The 19,451-nt window shown below is 45.6% G+C and overlaps 2 protein-coding genes across 2 annotated transcripts; both read right to left on the minus strand.

The window, feature by feature from the left end:
• Window positions 1-858: 858 nt before the first annotated feature.
• Window positions 859-7,740, minus strand: LOC136481997 (vacuolar sorting protein 3-like). Its single transcript, XM_066479257.1, has 14 exons — window positions 6,610-7,740; window positions 5,823-6,098; window positions 5,107-5,303; window positions 4,879-5,020; window positions 4,467-4,736; window positions 4,327-4,399; window positions 4,005-4,053; window positions 3,052-3,316; window positions 2,875-2,930; window positions 2,691-2,759; window positions 2,464-2,575; window positions 1,669-1,758; window positions 1,332-1,502; window positions 859-1,229 (listed from the first exon to the last, which is right to left on the minus strand). Exons 1-14 carry the CDS (start codon window positions 7,546-7,548, stop codon window positions 1,134-1,136), a joined length of 2,805 nt encoding a protein of 934 aa, XP_066335354.1. The 5' UTR covers window positions 7,549-7,740; the 3' UTR covers window positions 859-1,133.
• A 258-nt stretch (window positions 7,741-7,998) lies between these two features.
• LOC136482006 (formin-like protein 14) lies at window positions 7,999-11,812 on the minus strand. Its single transcript, XM_066479268.1, has 4 exons — window positions 10,275-11,812; window positions 10,024-10,184; window positions 9,129-9,373; window positions 7,999-8,977 (listed from the first exon to the last, which is right to left on the minus strand). Exons 1-4 carry the CDS (start codon window positions 11,552-11,554, stop codon window positions 8,225-8,227), a joined length of 2,439 nt encoding a protein of 812 aa, XP_066335365.1. The 5' UTR covers window positions 11,555-11,812; the 3' UTR covers window positions 7,999-8,224.
• Window positions 11,813-19,451: the final 7,639 nt, after the last annotated feature.

A 19,451-nucleotide genomic window follows, 5' to 3' on the forward strand; every position in this document is an offset into this window, starting at 1 on the left:
CAGTTCCGTAAAGCAGCTTCACCAGTGAAGTAAAAGCTATTTAAAAAAATATATATTTGGTAAAATAGCTTCTCGAAAAGGATAGCAAAGAGAAAGTTGAGAGAAGCTAGTAATTTCAGCTTCACCTAGGGAACTATGGATGTGAGTGAAGCTAAAAAATAGGTTTTAGAGTGAAGCTATTTCATTAGGGCCTGTTTGATAGAAGCTGAAAACAGCTTTGTGAAGCTATGAAAATCCCTACCAAATTGGCCCATAAGGGCGGCGGCCACAAATGCTTTTGTAATGTTTCTAAACTATTAAGAGATGGTGCCATAATGCCACTATGTCAACAGTTTGTATTACTTCGATTATTACTATGGATTTATGTTCACTTCTATGTCTTAGTTGCACTTTGGTTATTAGTATGGACTTGTGGTCCTATTATTAATTGTACATTTGTGTGGCTCAATTTATTTACAAGGATTACCTTGGTGCAAAATCCTGACTCTGCCACTGGTTTAATGCAATGATGTAATTTATATTGATTATGCTCAGAGAATGATGGCTATTAGGTATTTAGGTTTTGAGTTGTGGCGGTTTACATAGAGGGAGCTACGACATCCTGTAATAATGACACAGGCAAGTGACGTAAGATCCAGCTTTCCAAAAGGCCACCCCATTCGTTGGTAGCAAACGAACAGATTTGTTCTGAGTCGTCTGTAGCAAACGAACGGATTTGTCTATCTATCAACTTTCACGACCACCCCATTCGTTTCAGTCTCCACGAAAACGTGTTTCACACACCTCCAGCACTGCGATCTAGTGGGGCATTTGCATTTCTGGGCTACTGGTGAGGACGCACAGAATTGTCACCTGCAATTTCCAGCTACCAAATCTCGTATCAGCGTGTTATATAGCATTATTTGTCTCTACAGACAGTGTACTACAGCTACTAGAACAGACTACACATCCCCTGTATGCGGTATGCCTGTATTTGTATATATTCATTCATTGGCCTCAGCAAAAAATACACAACGCCCTGGTCAAGTTTCCAGAGTGAGCCCATCCAGACACAAAAAACTTAGTGCCATTTCCGAGCAGCCACAGCCGAATGCTGGCCTCAAGATCACCACTCTTCATTCCTTCCTCGCTATCTATCTACTGACAAGCCAGCTCTGTTTGAATATAACATCTTTCCTCAAGCTACGGCCACGCCCTGATGAGGAATCACCTTGCTGGGATCGATAGCACTGCAAAACCAAGTTATTATTACACACAAAGAAACCTGAAACCTCCATGCAAACATGCTACTGCTATCGGCAGCAAACTCAAAACACCTCAAGTAGGCATACCCTGTAGCAAACAACCGAGTCGTCAGGGTACATCGCAAACAGCTTGGTGCCGAGGCGAGCTCTACATGAATCGCAGATACTCTCGTCGGTTAGCTGCACATGCCTCGATCTCTCCTCCAGTCTCGTTAAATGCACGTCTAGGTTTGTCGCCCGTGATAAATTGTGGACTATCTAAATCATGCAAAGGAGCACAAAAGAGCAAAGAAACTCTACTGGTAAGAAAGACGCATCTCAACCTGAAACAAACTCGGTTAAACTAGGCAATGATCCACAACGCTGTTCAACTGTTCAATACAGAAAACTTCACCCTAAAAAAACGGAAAAGAATTATGCTCACCTGCCCTTGGCGATGATGGTGCACTCGGGCCCTCAGCATCCGTAAAATTGTATCTGATGCCAGCTGAAGAGGCATATCAGGAGATAATCTCTGGCACAAGATTATGGTTTAGATTCGTTTTCCAGAAACTAGTGTATGGCACAACATAAAGACAGATGCACATGGCAGCCCTGCAGCTATACAACATGTAATTGTGAATTAATGATGCAATGAGTACCTTGTACTTAGGTATCGACTATTCAGTAACCTTTTTTGAGACTTCTCACAATTCCTAGGATCGTGTGCAACAGTAGTACAAGAAAAATGGTTGGACATCAGTTTTGCATATTTGTTCTTTTGCAATACCAGTACCCAGTGCAGAGAGCTCCCGCTCTGTGCGGGGTCTGGGGAAGGGTGTCAGTGGCAAGATGGCAAGTTTGCTTCATAGGAAACTAGACAGACCATGTTTAAAGGATCGTGATCATTTATACTGGAACTTTTTTTTGACAACAATACTGGAACGTTAACGTCCAACAGGTCAATAAATTGTTCAGATATGCCAAATCCTATTGTGAAGGGGGGAACAATTGTATCCATGTCCTATTTTTTTTAATTGCTCACTTTTCAACAGAACACCACATTTCCAGAGCTAACAACTACCTTCACGATATTTATTCCGTTCTCTCCAGTCCTCACATGACTGATATGCCATCCTAAAATACTGAAGGCCAGAACACCAACATCTTGCAAACTAGCATGCAAGCTACAAGACTCTCAAAAGAATCTGCGAGTATTGAAGCAACAATGAAGTAATACCTCCAATACTTGTATGGGGTCCAAAGATTCACCATGATTATGAAGAAGTCGTACAGCTGCTGTAAACATAGGCTCCTTCCCGTTTTGAGGATCCAAATACAAACCCAAAAGCCTGAGATTTAAAAAAGGACAACATGAACAGCAGGGATTATTTCTGTTCAAAAAGACGAAGAAAAAAATTAAGTTAATTAATTTAGAAATACTGATGTGAAAAAAAAATGACATACTGAATATAGGCATCATCTCGACCAATCTCAGCACAATACTGCTCAGCAGCTTCACTATCCTCCAGCTTCCTTCATCACATAACAAGCAGCAGACATTTCAATAGAGCAATTTACAGGCTACAACAAACCAATATGTAAGGAAGGTAACATATAGAAAATCAAACCCAAGAGCATAGAATCTTACAATGCTAGTATCTGAAGTACAATATTCTCTTGGCCCATTTTCCTATACAGTATTGCCTGACAAGGGAAAGTCTAGAGTATCAGTATAGCATGATCGGGCAAGCATGAGAGTTCAATGGAAAGATTTTTAACCAGGCAAACATGGAAGTGCCAGGAAGAAGACAAATCGTAACATCACCTTTTCCAGCCATAGCTCAGATTCTGCTATCACATCGAGCACATCTTCTGAATCATACAGGTCTGAAGCTTGCAGAAACAATTGCAAGCTCTCTCTTAATAAATAAATAAATTGTGCATCAGAATCAATTTCACTATTGTCTTTCCCTCTATATTTAGACTCCATATCAATTGCTTCAATCGCAGATTTAGCCAGTGAAAGAGCATATGATGTGTGATAGTGAGGGTCATCGCAGCCCTGATCCTCAATCAACCACTGCAGATATCTGTACAATTTGGCTGGTTCAGACTTTTTATAACAGAAGGATAATAAGAAAATAATCATTACCTACCACATAGCATTCTCTGCTGATGAATGACAAATGAAGGTGGCCAAAGAGACAAGATACAGGAGAAGATATAGACAAACAGTTTTAAAGAACATGTAAAGGAATAACACTATTTGCATAATGATTCTATAACCTCACTGAAAGCATGGGGTGTTAGAGTATGTCAGGGGCCTATTGGGCCTGGGCTGGCTATATAGCCCATTAGTGTTAGGGTTAATTAGAGATAAGGGTCGCTTACTTAGGGGTCAAGTAAGCCTAGCTTGGGAGTCAAGTAAACCTCTCTATATAAGGAGAGGAGATGTATCAATCTAACCAAGCAAGACTTAAGAAGGAAACCCTTCCCTCTTGCTCGGCCGTGGGCAAAGGCCCTGCGGCCGGCCCTCTCTCGCCCTCGCAGCCCTAGCCAACATTTGGCCACTAAAAGTTGATTATAAGGATGTTGCATACTTAGAGCTAATTTGCAAAAACACATACTAACAAGCTACCATACAAATATGTCCATAGAGTAATCCTACTACTTTTGTCACTCATATTTTGTCACTCATATGAAACTAAAATATTATATTTGGATTGTTGAATTAAGAGATCTGAACTTATTGAAAAGTTCACCGACAATCATCTATACCTTTGATGGATCACAACCTTTTCAGCATCAACAGCAGCGACAACCTTTTCTGCAAAATAGCATTATTCAAATAAATGACAGCAGCGACAACCTTTTCTGCAGAATAGCCTTTTAAGATACCTAACCCCCAATTACTAAAAAAAACATTCCTAAATGTCACACGATAAGCTATAACCATGCAAAATTATTCTAAAACAGTCTACCCCTCTGTCCCTATCATCATTCTCTGACACGCATGCTCAGAAACTAGAAAATGTGTCTGGCCATGATTATGTAGTAAAAGCACACTGATACATTGGTCTATCCAGAACATATCAATTACCTGGTGAGAGTTGATTTTCCCTCGTCTCAGATGTTAAAACTGCAATCGCTAGATCTTGATCGATGTCTGCCACCTACAAATAAATTCAGTAATAAAACACTTGTTATAAGATAAACAAGTTCTTAACCTGAAATGCATACCCATCCAAGATGTTCCAGAACAAGGTCCTCATCAGACAATTCTTTGAGGATCTTGGCTGCTTCTATAGCGGCAATTTCCTCGCCAGACCTTTTGCCAACCAAAGTTCCACAGGAACCATTCTCAGACAGATCCTTCCACAAACCTGTGCTATAATTCCTTGCCAGTATACGCCATATAGAAAGAGCTTTGGAGCACATTCCTTTACTGCCATACAAGAAAGCAAGTGTCCGTAAATGTCCAGAGTCATCCAAAAGGGATTCTAGTTCATCCTGCACCATGCATCAAGCAGCTTTCTTAGTGTTCATTCAAATGTGATGAAAACATTAGGATGGGACCATTGTGCTCTGTCAATTCAATACTTCAACATACAAAAGCACATCGGATGCAGATGTCTAAAGGGCATGTACATACCACAATACAGCTATTCTGAGATGATGCAAGCTTCTCCATGTCATCAACAAGATGAAGTGCTCTATAAAGATACATCAGAAGAGTATCAACTCCTTCCATCTCTGGAGAAGATAAATTCTTCATCCGCGATGCACAAAGGTACCTAGATTCATTCAGCATTAAGATAGTTGAGGATAGACGTGGCTTCCCAGTGATTCACAATGAATATAACCCGTGCATATACCATACCTGATAATATTTCTGATTGCTAGTTCCAAAAGATCAGCTCTACTTGGTGGATTTGAAAGGAAATCTTCATCCACAATTGTATCCACACCTGCCTTTTTCAGAAACAATGCCTGTTGAACTGCTACCAGACCATCATCAATAACTTCTTCAAGGGGCTTAGGGGGTGGATGCAAACCCCAATACCGCTTTCTTGGCACCTAATGGATATAATTGTTAATGGTTACCATTAGAAACAAGTAGCTGAATGTATGAAAGATTGTTTGGTTTCTCCGTAGTTATAATCAGTAGGTACGGACATAGGGTACAATAATAATCAGTGTTAAGTGCCAAAAGAGCCATGAAGGAAAAACTGACTCATCATAAACTGAAAGAATGAGTTGATGAATCATAAATACTCTAACTCAGTAAGGCTCAACAAGTTCCTATCTATGACTATTGTGCTAAAATAGGGTCAAGCTGGTTCATCTAGAGATTTTTTAATAGTTGATTCAGATTTATTGGATCATTTTAAGAGCTCAATGTAAGCATTAAGAGTGAATTTTCATCATGAAAAGAAATAGGTTAAGACAACGTGACAAGAAAGTACTTTTGGAACACAACTTGTGATGTACACAATTAATACACAACTTGTGATGTACACAATTAATTTAGAAACTGAACTAAAACAGTTTATCTCATATACAGTATCCCAGCTACCAAGTGGCAATGTAGCGTACCAGATCTGACCAACGGTTAGGATCCCGCATAATGAATGGAAATACTTCTGATGGCTGCATAGTCTCCGATAACAAGAAATGATTTACAGCATCCTCGAAACGCAAGTCAAAAAACAACAAAAATCCAAGTTGTGCATGGACAAAGGAGATCATTTCCTTTGAAATTTCACCATCTGACTCAAACTCTTCTAATAAAGAAATAGCTTCCTTGTAGTTCTTTCTTCGTAAAGATGCCTTAATCTGCTCCACTGCAGATACTTTACGGTAGCAAAAAACCTGGATAAGCCAATTGATTCCTATATCAGTGTAACATAAGTATAATCTGCATAAATTAGAGCCAGACTAAACATTCTCAGTTTCCACTACTATAGTGCTATTAGCCTTTCCTTTACATTAGAATCTTAGATAACTATACATATGGTACTAAAATTGTACAGGGAATGTAAAAGCTAGCCTTATTTATGCAACTTATAACTAGTATATATATACAAACATTATGATTCTACAAGGTAACCTACCGTCCTTCCTTGTGAAAGTAAAACCAAAGGCCAACCACAGTTGTATAGACCCTTTAGCTATCAACCCATGCCAAATTCATATAGGCAGTCTTTCCTGCTCATCTAGTCCTGTGTGCTTGGGAGACTACATCTATTTAGGATGCAATGTAATGTAAAGTTATTTTCTTTCCAACAGTTGTGGCACCACATAACACTAATACAAATACACTAATAGAATTTGGATACAGAAGTTCAAATGAATAACGGATGAATCGACGTACCTACGTTACCTTATAAGTCGTAGCGATCACAACTAGCTCCATGCCGATCCCATCATCATCGCTAGCCACAATCAAAACGCCTTGACCAGTCCTGGCAACAGGAATGGTCTGTAGGTGTGCAGCATTTCTCCTCCTGTACACATCGACCTTGAAGTCCCCAGCAACAATCACATAGGGGAACACCTCGGCTATGCAGTCGGGCGTGGTGCTGAACACCAAGCTGCTTCCAACCGGTTGGCCAAATCTGTCAACCACAACACCGACATTGTCGACCAGGAGCATCACCTCGTCACCTCCAGAGAGCGGCTTCACCCTCGGGTGGCCGGAGGATTCTGGGAGCGAGAATATGTCCACAACCTGGCCAGTGGTGCTCGAGTAGAGGGAGTACCCAGTGGCGGTGGCAACGAAGACAGAGTCGTCGACCCAAGCGAGCGCCTTGACCCCCTCGACAGAGGCGATCTCGCGCGTCTGCACATCCAGCTCGTCGGCGTCGTGCAGCGTGAAGTCGACCCGGAGCAGCTTCTTCCCGACGGAGATGGCGACGGAGCATGATGATGGGTCGGCGGGGTCGACGCGGCGGGCGGCGACGGCCGCGACGTTGCGCAGGGAGCCGAGGCGGCGGACGGGGCGGGAGAGGAGCGGGTCCGCGAGGAGCAGGAGACCGTCGGCGAGGACGAGGAGGCGAGCGACGGAGGGGAGCGGGACGATGGCGGAGACAGGAAGCGTGGCGCCGATGGGGAGGAGGCGGAGGAACTCGGGGGTGGAGGGATCCTGGAGGGAGAAGAGGAGCAGCTTGCCGCCGCCGGTGCCGAGGTAGAGCAGGTGGCCGGAGAGCGCGGCGGAGCGGACGGTGAGCGGGGAGGAGACGGGGAGGCCGGCGAGCGCGGGGGGGTCGAGCGTTGCGAGGGGCTCCAGGGCCACGCGGGAGGCCGGCGGCTGGGATCCCATGGCCGGTGGTGGAGTGGGGTTAGGGTTCGGGGCAGGGTGGCGCCATCGCCGCTAGTCTCTGCAGACCTCTGTCAGTCCCAATCACTGGGGGCTGGGGGTGCGGGGTGACTCTGCCGGCGACTACTTTGCCCTGCTTGCTGGTTTGCTTGGAGGCGAAGGAGGAAGACGACTTCAGGACTTCAGAATCTGACCTGTACAAACCAACTTGCTGTTGCAGATACATCTCGCGGAAAAAACACGTCCCCCCAAAAAAAAAAGGTTCTTCGTGCATTGCCCAAACTCAAACGAAGTATCATGTCATCACTCATCACACACAATTCTGACCGAGACATCCATGAGCAACTTTTAGAAACTATCAGAATTCAGAAGCAGAGGCATCACCAATGGAGTTGGAATAGAAGGCTGCTTCATTGCCTCATTGGCAGGACAGCAGCATTCAGGAGAAGACGGAAAAGCAACAACATCCATTACCAGTAACAGTAAACTTTACAATAGCCAGGGTGTCCAGCATAGATTATCCAGATATTTATATATAGAGAGGCTTAGGCTTAACATAGCATAACATTGTTCTCATCTACTGCTAATACTAGGAACCATACTAGTCCAAATAGCTCGATTCGATATGATATTCTACAAAAAGGACAGCTACAGATTTTGCCAAGGCAGCTCCTGCGGCTTAAGGCGTCATCCCCATGGGTGCAGCCATCCAGCTCGCCGTTGTCGCGCCGACCCAGTTGTTGCTGTTCACCTCCCCAGCCTCCTTGCAGATCCGGTCGAGCATAGCTAGGAACTCCCTCACTCCAGCGAAAATTCTGAACATGTGAGCTTCGTCATTGCCTAACTCCCTGATGAACCACTCCGCTATCTCCTTCACTGATGACAAGCAGATGCTCTCCTGAGACTGGAGCTTCAGGATCTCCTCCTCAGCGTGCCTCAGGAACGTGCTCATGCTATTGTGGAAACGCCGAGTGCTCTCAGCAGAGGTAACCATGCTGTTCAGCCTCACCACGTCATGGACCTTCCCAAGCCCCATTCCAAGCTCCGACACGCTTCGGCTCAGCCTTGTTATGTCAATGGACGCGGCTTTCTTCGTGGTGCTCAGCTCGGCTGCAAGTTTGGTGACAACCTCAAGGCCATGCTTCCTGCACTCAGCATCATACTGCAGAGTGCTTGTGTTCATCTTGCATGTACCTGAACCATCCTCCATCACATTGTATCCTTCAGGTTTCACAATTTCCTGGACAAGAAACTGCATGAGAGCAGCCTTCCCATCAGCTCCTTTCACATCAGCTATCTTCAGAACAGTGTTTGGCTCCAAGCCTTTTGAACATGGAGACCCCGAATTGGTGTTCATGAAATTGCCAAAATTCACAACTGCCTCAAGGACTTTGTGGAACAGCCTGCTGCTGCTCATCTCCTGGCAAGCCCCCTAGATGAATAAATAAAATGGATTAAACATTCAGATAATGAATGCATGATAGTCGAAAGAAGGTAAAATCACTAATAAGTGATATCATTTCAGCAGAAGCAATCTCTGGACAGTATAATTGTGTTGTATCCCCTAAAGAACACAGCATTACCTCAAGAGTAGCATATGACATTCTCAGCTGATTGATCTCCAAATAGAAACTGGCAATGTAAAGCATGGCATCCACTCTCTTGAACGCAAACGGAACATCCAGCATTGCCTTCAAAAAAGCATCAACTGGGCAAAGTCTGGTCTGGGAATCATCCTTGAAATATTTGAGCTTAAGCTCTTCTTCATTGCTGAGCACCATCTGAGTGAGCATCCGCAAGGCTTCCACTCCCAAACCATGTGCATTACCTGTACCCAGCAACCAGAAATATGCTACAGTTAGTAGCGATAAAACATACCACATAAAGGCATAGCACGAAGGATTGGAGAAAGTTGTAATTGATCAACTTCAGGAACCAAAACAGATTTGCTATGACATGTAAAACAAAGAGTGGTGCACTCTTGAAAGGACAACTTTGTCTAAAATGTGATGTGACCCCATGAAGAAGTTATACACATGGACAACAAAACGCTCCAATGGTATCCTAAATGCGATCTCTTTCTAGGAAATAGACAATGCACCTAAAATGAAAGCGGGCTGTGTAACTCTGGTTTTTCAAACTTATGACAGTAGGAGGGGCATGCCATGTGGCCCATTGGTAAGGCCCCAACGTTTATCAGAGACAATCATTCATGTAACTCATAATCAACAAGGCACCATGTGATGCTACAAACATGGTCAATGGCACAACAACCAATTCGAAGGTCCCCCACAAGTAATAAACACTAGAGTACTTCCGTCAAACAAAGATTGCAACTGTCAGCATTATTCAGAGAAAACTCAATCTGGGTTGCCTGATGAAAGTACTGTTGGCTGGTTTGGTGGGAGAGAAAGACTGATAAGCCATGGCTTATAAGCCAAATACGAGGCTGAAGAGGAAAGATCAGTCTATCTGTACCTTCCAAGAGTGCATCCCTCAGTTGCTCCTTGGAAACTCCCAATGCCCCCACAATCATCCCGATGCCATGACACCTGAGGGCACCGAGCAAACACACCTCCCTCGGCGCCGCAACCGCCGCCGAATTGTTGAGGTATAGCTGGATGACCTCGTCCTTCATGCTATAGCACACAGGGCAGAGAGAGGCAACCTCAGACATCAAATCGAATCCGCAAGCAGCAGAAGGAGGGAACAAGAAGGTTTGGTCTTACTGCAAAGAGCCGGGCTTGAGCTTGTCCGAATGCAAAGGCCGCGACTTGCGCAGGTCCATCATCTGATCAGAGTCACCATCATCTGACGAAGCAACTGCTGGTCGCGGCGGCAGCGGCACGAAGGGGTTCCACGCGTGCGCCGCCACGAGCTCCGCAGCACCCTTGGGCGGCGACGGCCTCCGTTTAGGCGGCGAGGGATTGGGGGCTCGGCCACGCGGCTGCGGGATGGACGGCGGGCGGAAATGGACGGGGCTGGAGCCGAGCGTGGGTGAGGAAGCCGACGGCGAGGAGGGAGAGAGCGAGGAGGACGAGACATCGGCAGCGGCGGCGGGAGGCACGGTGCTGGGGTCGGAGGCCGAGCTGCGGGATGCGAACTCGCCTGACGGCGGTCCGACGCGCGGAAGCGGCGGCAGAGGGCGGAGCTCTGGCGAGCCAGGACGCAGATTAGAACTGGTGCCGGGGTGCTGCGGTCCCGACGGCGGCGGGGTGGCGAGGGTGCCGAGGTAGAGGAACTCGGTGCTGGGGTTAGTGGAGGAGGTGGGCATTGGCGGCGGCTTGAGGCTGCGCCCCTCCTCGTCCCCGTCATCGTCGTCGTCGTGGTTGCTGGCGGCGCGGCGGTGGGCGGCGGAGGCGGAGGACGCCGCGGCCCCGGAGCGGCCGCCGCCGCCGCGGTGGCGGAGGCGGCGGACGAGGTGGATGGAGAGGAGCGCGGAGAGGAGGAGGAGGCAGAGCGAGAGCAGGGAGAGGAGCAGCGCCTGGAGCACGGGGAAGCGGTGGGAGCCGGAGGCGCGCGGGGTCGGGGCGACGAGGGTGGAGATGTTGGCGGGGAACGTCGGGAGGCCGCCGTCGCCGGAGGGCTGGGTTTCGGCGGCTGGGGGAGGAGGCGGCGGCGAGTTTGCTGTTGGGAAGAAGGGGTTGTTGGTGAAGGGGTATGGATCCCCGGTGGAGGGGGTGGCGGAGGAGGACGGGTACTTGGGCGTCGGCGAAGTGGTGACCGGCGGCGCTGGCGTGGGCGTGGGCGTGGGCGGTGGCGCCGGCGGCACGGCGACCGGAGTGGGTGTAGGGTGCGGCGGAGGAGGGGGCAGGCTGGGTGGCGGCGGCGGCGTCAGCGGGGCGCGAGGAGACGCGGTGTGGTGGTGGCGGCGGGGAGGATGCGGTGCCGCCGGCGGCGGAGGCGGAGACGGGAGGGTGGCATTTGTTTGGGTGGTGGAAATGGTAGCGGCCGGGAGCAGCAGCAGGGAGAGGAGGAGGAAGAAGGAGGGAGGCGGCGGCAACGGCATCGCGCGCCGCGATCCGGCGGCCTCCGCCGGCGGGACTCACGGGTGGGGGAAAGAAAAGGGGGTTTTGGCTTGGGGCTTTGGGGGAAGAAATGGTGCCTTTGGGGTTTGGCTGTGTCTGCGTGCGTGCACACGAGAGAGAGAGAGGAAGACGACGCAGTTGGTGGCGGCGGCGGAGGGGTGGAGCGGCGCAGAGGCTGCGTGCCAGCCAGTGCCCTGCGCTGCCCCTACGGGGCTTTGTCTCGGGAATCGCGGAAGAGAGAGAAGGAGGAAGATGACACAGAAGTGGCAGGCACCGCCGTTCCGTGCGGCTGTAGCGTGTACTGCTAGGCGTGTGAACGAGTGAGGCATGGGCCCCTTTTTTTCGAAATCCGGTGCCTTTTTACTACTCGTAGCTTACAGTCGCTGAGCCACACCCTTTTTACTGGATTTTATTGCCTTCTCAAGGACTACTAGTATATATTTTATTTATTCTCTCCTTGCTGTGCGGAAATGAAAAATAAAACACAGTTTGGCTTTTTATACCATGTATCTGGACATAGTGTTACGTAAAAAAATTATGTATCCAAATAACCAAAACCTCTTGTGATTCAGAACGAAGGGTACGATCAAAGAAGAAAAAGAAACATTTGGGTCTTGTTTAGATTGAGGTTAGGAATCAGTATTCGATATTGTAGTACTTTCGTTTGTATTTGATAATTATTGTCCAATCATGGCCTAACTAGGCTCAAAAGATTCGTCTCGTAATTCACAATCAAACTGTGTAATTAATTATTTTTTTATCTATATTTAATACTCCATGCACGTGTCTAAAAATTTGATGTGATGAAGAGAGAGCGAAAAAACTTGCAATCTAGACCAGACCTTGAGGATCCTTTTCAGTTATTTTTCTGTTTTTTCTCGGTTCAAATAACACACCCACAATCCCTCGAAAAGAGGGGAGAGCAACACATCCTTTTTCCTTTCCCTCCAACATTACCGTGGTGAGGAGCTACTAGAGTTATACCCTTGCAGGTAGCCATCGAGCTCAACCGTGGCCAGCATGGCCGCTGGCTAGGACTAGGCGACCGAGCTCACGAGCATGCCGGCGCACACCACACGGCTCCCCTCAGGCGACCAAGAACAGGTGCAGCCATGTCACACGCGTCGTGTGGATGGACGGTCGAGCGAGAAGAGAACGAGGAGAGGATAGCCCGTAGGAAATATTTATGTTTCCACATTTGATCGGAAATGGAAACTAGAGCACAAAAAAGGGTTATATGGGAATACAAGGATGAACAATTATGGACCGGAACTAGAAACTTAGTGTAAGTTAGGGAACAATAAACTTAATGTAAGATCATGGTATGGCCTAGTGTGCCTATTCAACATGTTACAAGTCTTGTTATGAGATGAATATGGGTGTATCCCACTTAAATACGGTATCCTATGAACACAAACAAACAGAAAAAAAAACCATACTACCCAGTTTCCAGTCTCATTTTCGTATTTTTCTACAAATACGAAAACAAAGAAACAAGACAGGATTTATTCCATCTATTTCCATAATCACCGGAGTCAATGCCCACCTTACAAAAAAAAAAATCTTTATCTGGATATCCCTATCTGCCTCCATAGTGTTACTCTCTCCATTCTCAATTATAAGTTACTTTAACTTTCTTGGAGAGTCAAAGTATACAGGATTGATGAAAATTATGAAGAAAATTATAAATATTTATGATATATATCAAATAGGTATACTATGAAAATATAATAAATAAAGAATCTATGATATTTATTTGATATTATTATTTTACTATATAAAATTGATCAAGCTTGAGATGTTTCGACTCTCCAAAAATATTAGAATGACTTGTAGTTTGATGAGATAGAGGGAGTACTACCTAGACATGTGTCCTTCAGACATACTGAAGAAAAATTAGAAGTCCTTAATACCCTTGTAACCATGATCATAAATTATTTTGATTATCAATAAGTTAGGCAAGGGGGTTTTTAGGCAAGGGGGTTTTCTCTTTGATGATGGAAGTTTTATTTAAATATAAAGATTAGGTCTATAACAGAATGGAAAGAAATATAACTCAAAACCAGCATAGAATCTAGTATACTTTTTTCAGTCAGCCTCTTAGTTTATTTCATAAAATTATTTTGTAGGATCATTTTTCAGTAGAAAACTGTTTGATAACCATAGGGTCAGTCTGAAACAATTTAGAGAGCTTATTATGGCATGCAGAATAATAATTTTGACGGAGGGGAAGACCGGAAGAGGTGTACCTGGGGCCCAGGATCTGCGTGCAGAATTCCAGACTCGAGAGAGGTCATCGGGGGGGAAGAAAAGAAGTGGACGACAGCTATTGCTGTTGCTGTTGCCTTGCTCTTGGGATTCTCTGAAAGGAATATCCGATGGGTGCCCCCAGCGGAGGTGTTTTGGCGGGAAGAGTGCGCTTTCCCATTTCTACCCTCCTCTGCTTTTGCTTCTGCTTGTTTAGGCCCCATTTGGCACGGCTTTCACCGGCTCTGACTTATCTGACACCAACACGTAACACTGTAGTAAAAAAGCCAGTTTTCTCTCTCCGCACTTTATGTCTCACTGTAGCGATCGTTCTGTAGCATGCGGGGGCAAGCTAGAAAAACGGCTTCTCCTGCTCTGATGAACAGTGCGAGTGTCAGTGAGAGGGAGAGAGAGAAAACCGGCGTCGTGCTACAGTGTTGATGTCGGATAAGCCGGAGCCGGTGGAAGTCGTGCCAAACGGGTGTTTGGTTCCGGCGACTAAAATTTAGTCCGTGTCACATCGAACGTTCGGATGCTAATTAGGAGGACTAAATATGAGCTAATTAAAAAACTAATTACACAGGAGTAGACTAATTTACGAGATGAATCTATTAAGCCTAATTAAGCCATCATTAGCACATATTTACTGTAGCACAACATTATCAAATCATGAACTAAATAGGCTTAAAAAATTCGTCTCGCAAATTAGTCACAATCTGTGTAATTAGTTATTTTTTTAATCTATATTTAATACTCTATACATGTGTCCAAACATTCGATAGGACAGGGACTAAAATCTGGACTAAGAAACTAAACACCCCCTTAGTGTTTATACGCTGCCAGGAACAATGGACTGGAACGCTTCTACCGCATGTACTACGTACATCACCAAATACGGTACCACAGTTTTTGTGCACTCTTGTCTATATCGTTGTTACCAGGGGCACACGATGTTCTAGCCTTGCAACAAAATCACCCTGCATGCGCTCACAATATTAATTATAGGATGATGCTTTCGCCCCCCCCCCCCCTCCATTTCTGTATAACTGATTATATTTTTAATTGATTATAAAGCAAAGGAGAAAGTAATATTTGTATACCTTTTTGGTATTGTAAAAATGGAAACGTAATAGCTTCTCAATTCACTTTTACCAACAAGACGATGGCCATTGACTCGATTCAGAGTGCTCGTATACATGGTGCTAGTGGCTCCATGGACAATGTGGGGGGGACTACCTCTTGTCGTCTCTCGCAGAAAAGAACATCCATTCATCTCTGCTGATGTAATATATATAATATGTACCGTATGGTCCCAAACCCATATTGTCTATCTATTTCTTGAAAACAAAAAGGGAAAAACGAAAAAGGAAAAGAGAGGAGAGGGACCAGTGGGCCAAGCGTGAATGTATCGACAAACAGCCCACGTCCATGTACGAGTCAGCCCATTTCACTCACGCATCTTCTGATGATGAAGGAAGGAATGGGGTACCCCAACCCAGCCAAGCCCATCCTGGCCCGATGTTACCATCAGATCAGATCAGACGATGCCATTCAACCGAGGGAGGCGAGGTGATGCTGTAGGACCTGCCTGCCGTCGATTGGCCACCCCGTATGCATGCAAGGCAAGCAGGCTTGTTCGGTTAAACTATCTCAGGTGATGTTTGATCCGGTGACTAAAATTTAAGAGGAATGTTAAAAGAATATTGTATAGGGTATTCGGATATTAATAAAAAAATAAATTACATAATTCGTCAGAATTCCACGAGACGGTTTTTTTAAGCCTAACTAAGCCATCATTAGTACATGTTTACTGTAGCACCATATTATCAAATCATGAACTAATTAGGCTTAAAAGATTCGTCTCGCAAATTAGTCGCAAACTATGTAATTAGTTTCGTAATTAGTCTATATTTAATACTCCGTGCATGTGTCCAAACATTCGATGGGACATCGACTTAAAATTTAGAAGGGGCAACCAAACACCACCTTACGTGGACCAAGCAATATTTTTTTTTGAACTCTCGCTTCATTCATTAAACATCGTTATTACAATCAAATGGCAGACATTGCTGCAAGAAGCTAGTGTAACACCTCGGTGTTAAGCATGCACTAACATTCCATCCCATGAACATAATCATCATCACCTCATGCATAAGCATCATTCACGCATTTCATTTCGAAAGAAATGAAGTATCATTTCATGTGATGCTTAAGTTGATTGAAAATTTATTCATGTTTCAAACAATGTGAAATATCATGCTCATGTTTGGATGCCATGGTTCTTGTTTTGATCACTAAGATAGCTTATAAATGTTTAGGATACAAATTGGAGCCAAGTTCATATTCAAAGTTTTGCCAAATTTTGCTTTTAAACAATTCTTCAAAATTAGGGTTTTGAATTAATATTGATGTTTATTTTGTAATTCAAAATCTATTTGGAATTGGACTGTGGTCATAAAAGAAAAGTTGTAGATCTTGAAAAATGGAACAACTTTTATTTTTACACCAACTTTTAAAACTGCTTTGAAATTGCTCAAAATTTGCATTGAAGGAAATGGGGATAGAAAATAAATTAAAAAAATCACATTTCACTTGAATGGGCCGCAGCCTCGCTTTCGGCCCAGCCGCTCACGCCGGCCCGGCCTGCCGCCACGCTGGCCCGCTCACCCGGCCTGCCTTAGCGCTGCGCCGCGCCTGTTCCCGCGCGCCGCGCCCGAGCGCGTCAGGGCGCGCTCGCCACGTGGCCGCCATGCGCCGGCGACGCACGCCGCGCGGCAGCCCCGGCCTGCCCCGCGCCCTCTTGTCGCGCCTTCACCTTCCCGACCGCACTGCGCTCCTTCTCACTCCCCACTCCACTCTCTCGCTCGCTCAGCAGCAGCAACAGCCGCAGCAGCGCTCGCTCCGCCGCTCCATCGCCGGCGTAGCCGTTCCGGCCATGCCTGACCACCGGAGCCCGCTACGTCTTCGCTACGCCTTTGCCCCGGTCTCGCGTAGCTCGTGCTCATCACAGTTCAGCGTGGTAAGGCCCGAGCCGGCCGCTATTGCTCACCGGAGCACGGCCGAGCTCACCGGTGAGCTCCACTCCCGTGGACTTCCCCGCTCTGCTTCCTTGCCCGCCTTTCTTTCTCACGCACGAGCACTGCACTGCACCGTTGAGTCTCCCGAGCACCTCCTCTCGCCCTACCATGGCCGAAGACGCTCCACCGGCAATGACCCGCGCCGCCGCTCCGCCATGCACGGCAACGGCCGGCTTCCCGTGCTCTTTGGCCCATGCCACGAGCACCGCGGGGTTCGCGCGGGTGTGGGGAGCACGCCGGTCACCTTCACCGGACCAAAGACCTCACCGTCGGCGAGCTCTCGCCACCGGTGATCTCCTCTGTTTTGGTTCGGCTGACAGGTGGGGTCCCGCTGAACCCCGGGCCCGTTTATATGTCCCTGTGTGTGCACACACGTGTTCAGATCCGGGTGCACCCAGCATTTTCATTGGCTGGTTTTAAAAAGGATTTAAGAAATGCTTTTTTAGAATTCTGTTAAATGCTTTGGGAATTTATAACTTGCTCAAATTTGCTCCAAATTTGTTGAAACAAATTTTGTTGTGTTCCTTGTCACCAGATCTACATGATAAAAATATTGCATGTCATTTTTGAGATACTTTTCTGTAGAGCTTTATTTAATCCTTGATATTGCTGATATCTTGTAAAATGTGTAGTAAAACCTATATGTATCAGAAAAATATGCTTCCAAGTTTGTTACTATTCTTGTGTAATGTACTTCCTAGGAAAAATATATGCCATGCATGTCCTGTAGAAAAATTGTGAGGTGTAGTTCAAGTGCCTTTAATGGCTGATTTTTGTTATTTTTGCTAGAGAGTAAAATTTGTATAAAACATGCATGTGATAATTTTTGTACAGTGATTATTTACTGTTTAGAACTTAGGAAAAATACTAAATCTGTTGTTTGACACTTTTCATAATACAAAGTATTTTCGTGCTCATAATTAGGTCCAAGCTTGTCATTTTTGTGTAGGCTATTCCACTTATCCAAATGCCATAAAAATCTGATGGTAGACTACTTAGGGTAGTACTGTACTATGGTAATTTTCTAAGATTTTTCTAAGCTATAAAAATAGATGTTGCTATTCAAACCTATTATTCATTAGGGTTTAATCAAATGTTGCTTTATGCATGATTAAGAAATTAGTGAAGCTTTGGTGTATCTTTGAAGCATTTAATGAGATGTGTTGACTTAGCATATTAATAGTAGAAGAGAATGCAGTAGATGACATGTGCTTGTAGTACATGTTCTTGGATGATGTTGACTACCTTGCATTCAAGCATATCCATTGTGCTCATTTCATCCAATGCACCTTTTGCATAAGCACTTACGCACATGCATCATACAGGATCGCAAACCGAGAACCTAGTCGTCATACCCGAGGAGCCCGAGGAGCCGCTCGAGGTGCAGCCGCAGGAAGTGACCGAAGCAGACAAGGAGGACGTTGAGGAACTTTCAGAGTGCCCCGATCACCGCCTGAGCTCCTTCGAGAGAGGCAAGCCTCGGAGCATTTTTCTCCCCGGTTTGTAATTACTAATTAAATGCTTTACTTTAATTGATACATTACGTTCAGGAGTTGTTTGCAACTGTTGCTGCATTATACCTTGTCTACCTTTGTTATACTATATCATTGTTACCCTGGTATCTGCAGTCGAGTCAATGCTTAGCTGGCTCAGACCGGTAGAAGTCAAGTGATTTCCTGTCACCTGCGAGCTATAGGTGGTTACCTGGATCTGCTTGGAGAACTATGTAGTCATGGTATAACTAAGTGTTAATTGAAGTTGAGACCGAACGAAGACTTATAGAGTTTTGGACTGTAGTGCTTTCCGTCTGTATTGATTAAGGACCGACCGTTGTTGGGCCTCAGGTCATGTTGAACGCAGGCCTTACATTTAGCTGGCCGAATAAAGTACCTTTCGACCACGAAGCTAGGAGATTATTTGGGCCGAGTAGATTGCCCGCAGCGCACTGTGCCGGAGCAGGTGTGGTAGGACACGGGGGCGTGATGATAAGACCAAAGGGCAGTCGGTCGGCCCCCGGGTATATGTGGTTCCTGGCAAACTCGAGATTCTTGGATAGTTGACTCGGTGACCGATACCTCACTTTAGCGGGTGAGTGAGGTTTGTGTAAGGAATAAATCACCAGCTGGTTAGGAATCGATTCGAATCGCCATCGCTCCTGGATAGTGAGCACTTGACTTGAGTGACTTCATCGTAGTAATGTTGATGGAACACTTGGACAGTTATAATGAATATGACATTATGGAAGTTGTTAATGATCATTGGTTATCATTATTTGCTTAATCACATGCTTGCCCTAGTATAGGTGCAAATGTAGTCGACAGGTTAATAATAATTAACTTGACAATAATGCTTTTGGAAAGGTTCTTGAAATACTAAAAATGCCTCTTTTTGTAAATGCATCAGCTACCCTACTATAAAGCCCTTCATAATCCTTGGTGTCACTTGATTTTTGGTTATGTCGGGTAAGTCTAGCTGAGTACCTTCTCGTACTCAGGGTTTTATTCCCACTTGTTGCAGATGGGCAGATGTATTATGGCTACTGTATCAACTGCCT

This window comes from Miscanthus floridulus, chromosome 1 (genome assembly GCF_019320115.1).
Source record: "Miscanthus floridulus cultivar M001 chromosome 1, ASM1932011v1, whole genome shotgun sequence".
Taxonomy (NCBI): domain Eukaryota; kingdom Viridiplantae; phylum Streptophyta; class Magnoliopsida; order Poales; family Poaceae; genus Miscanthus; species Miscanthus floridulus.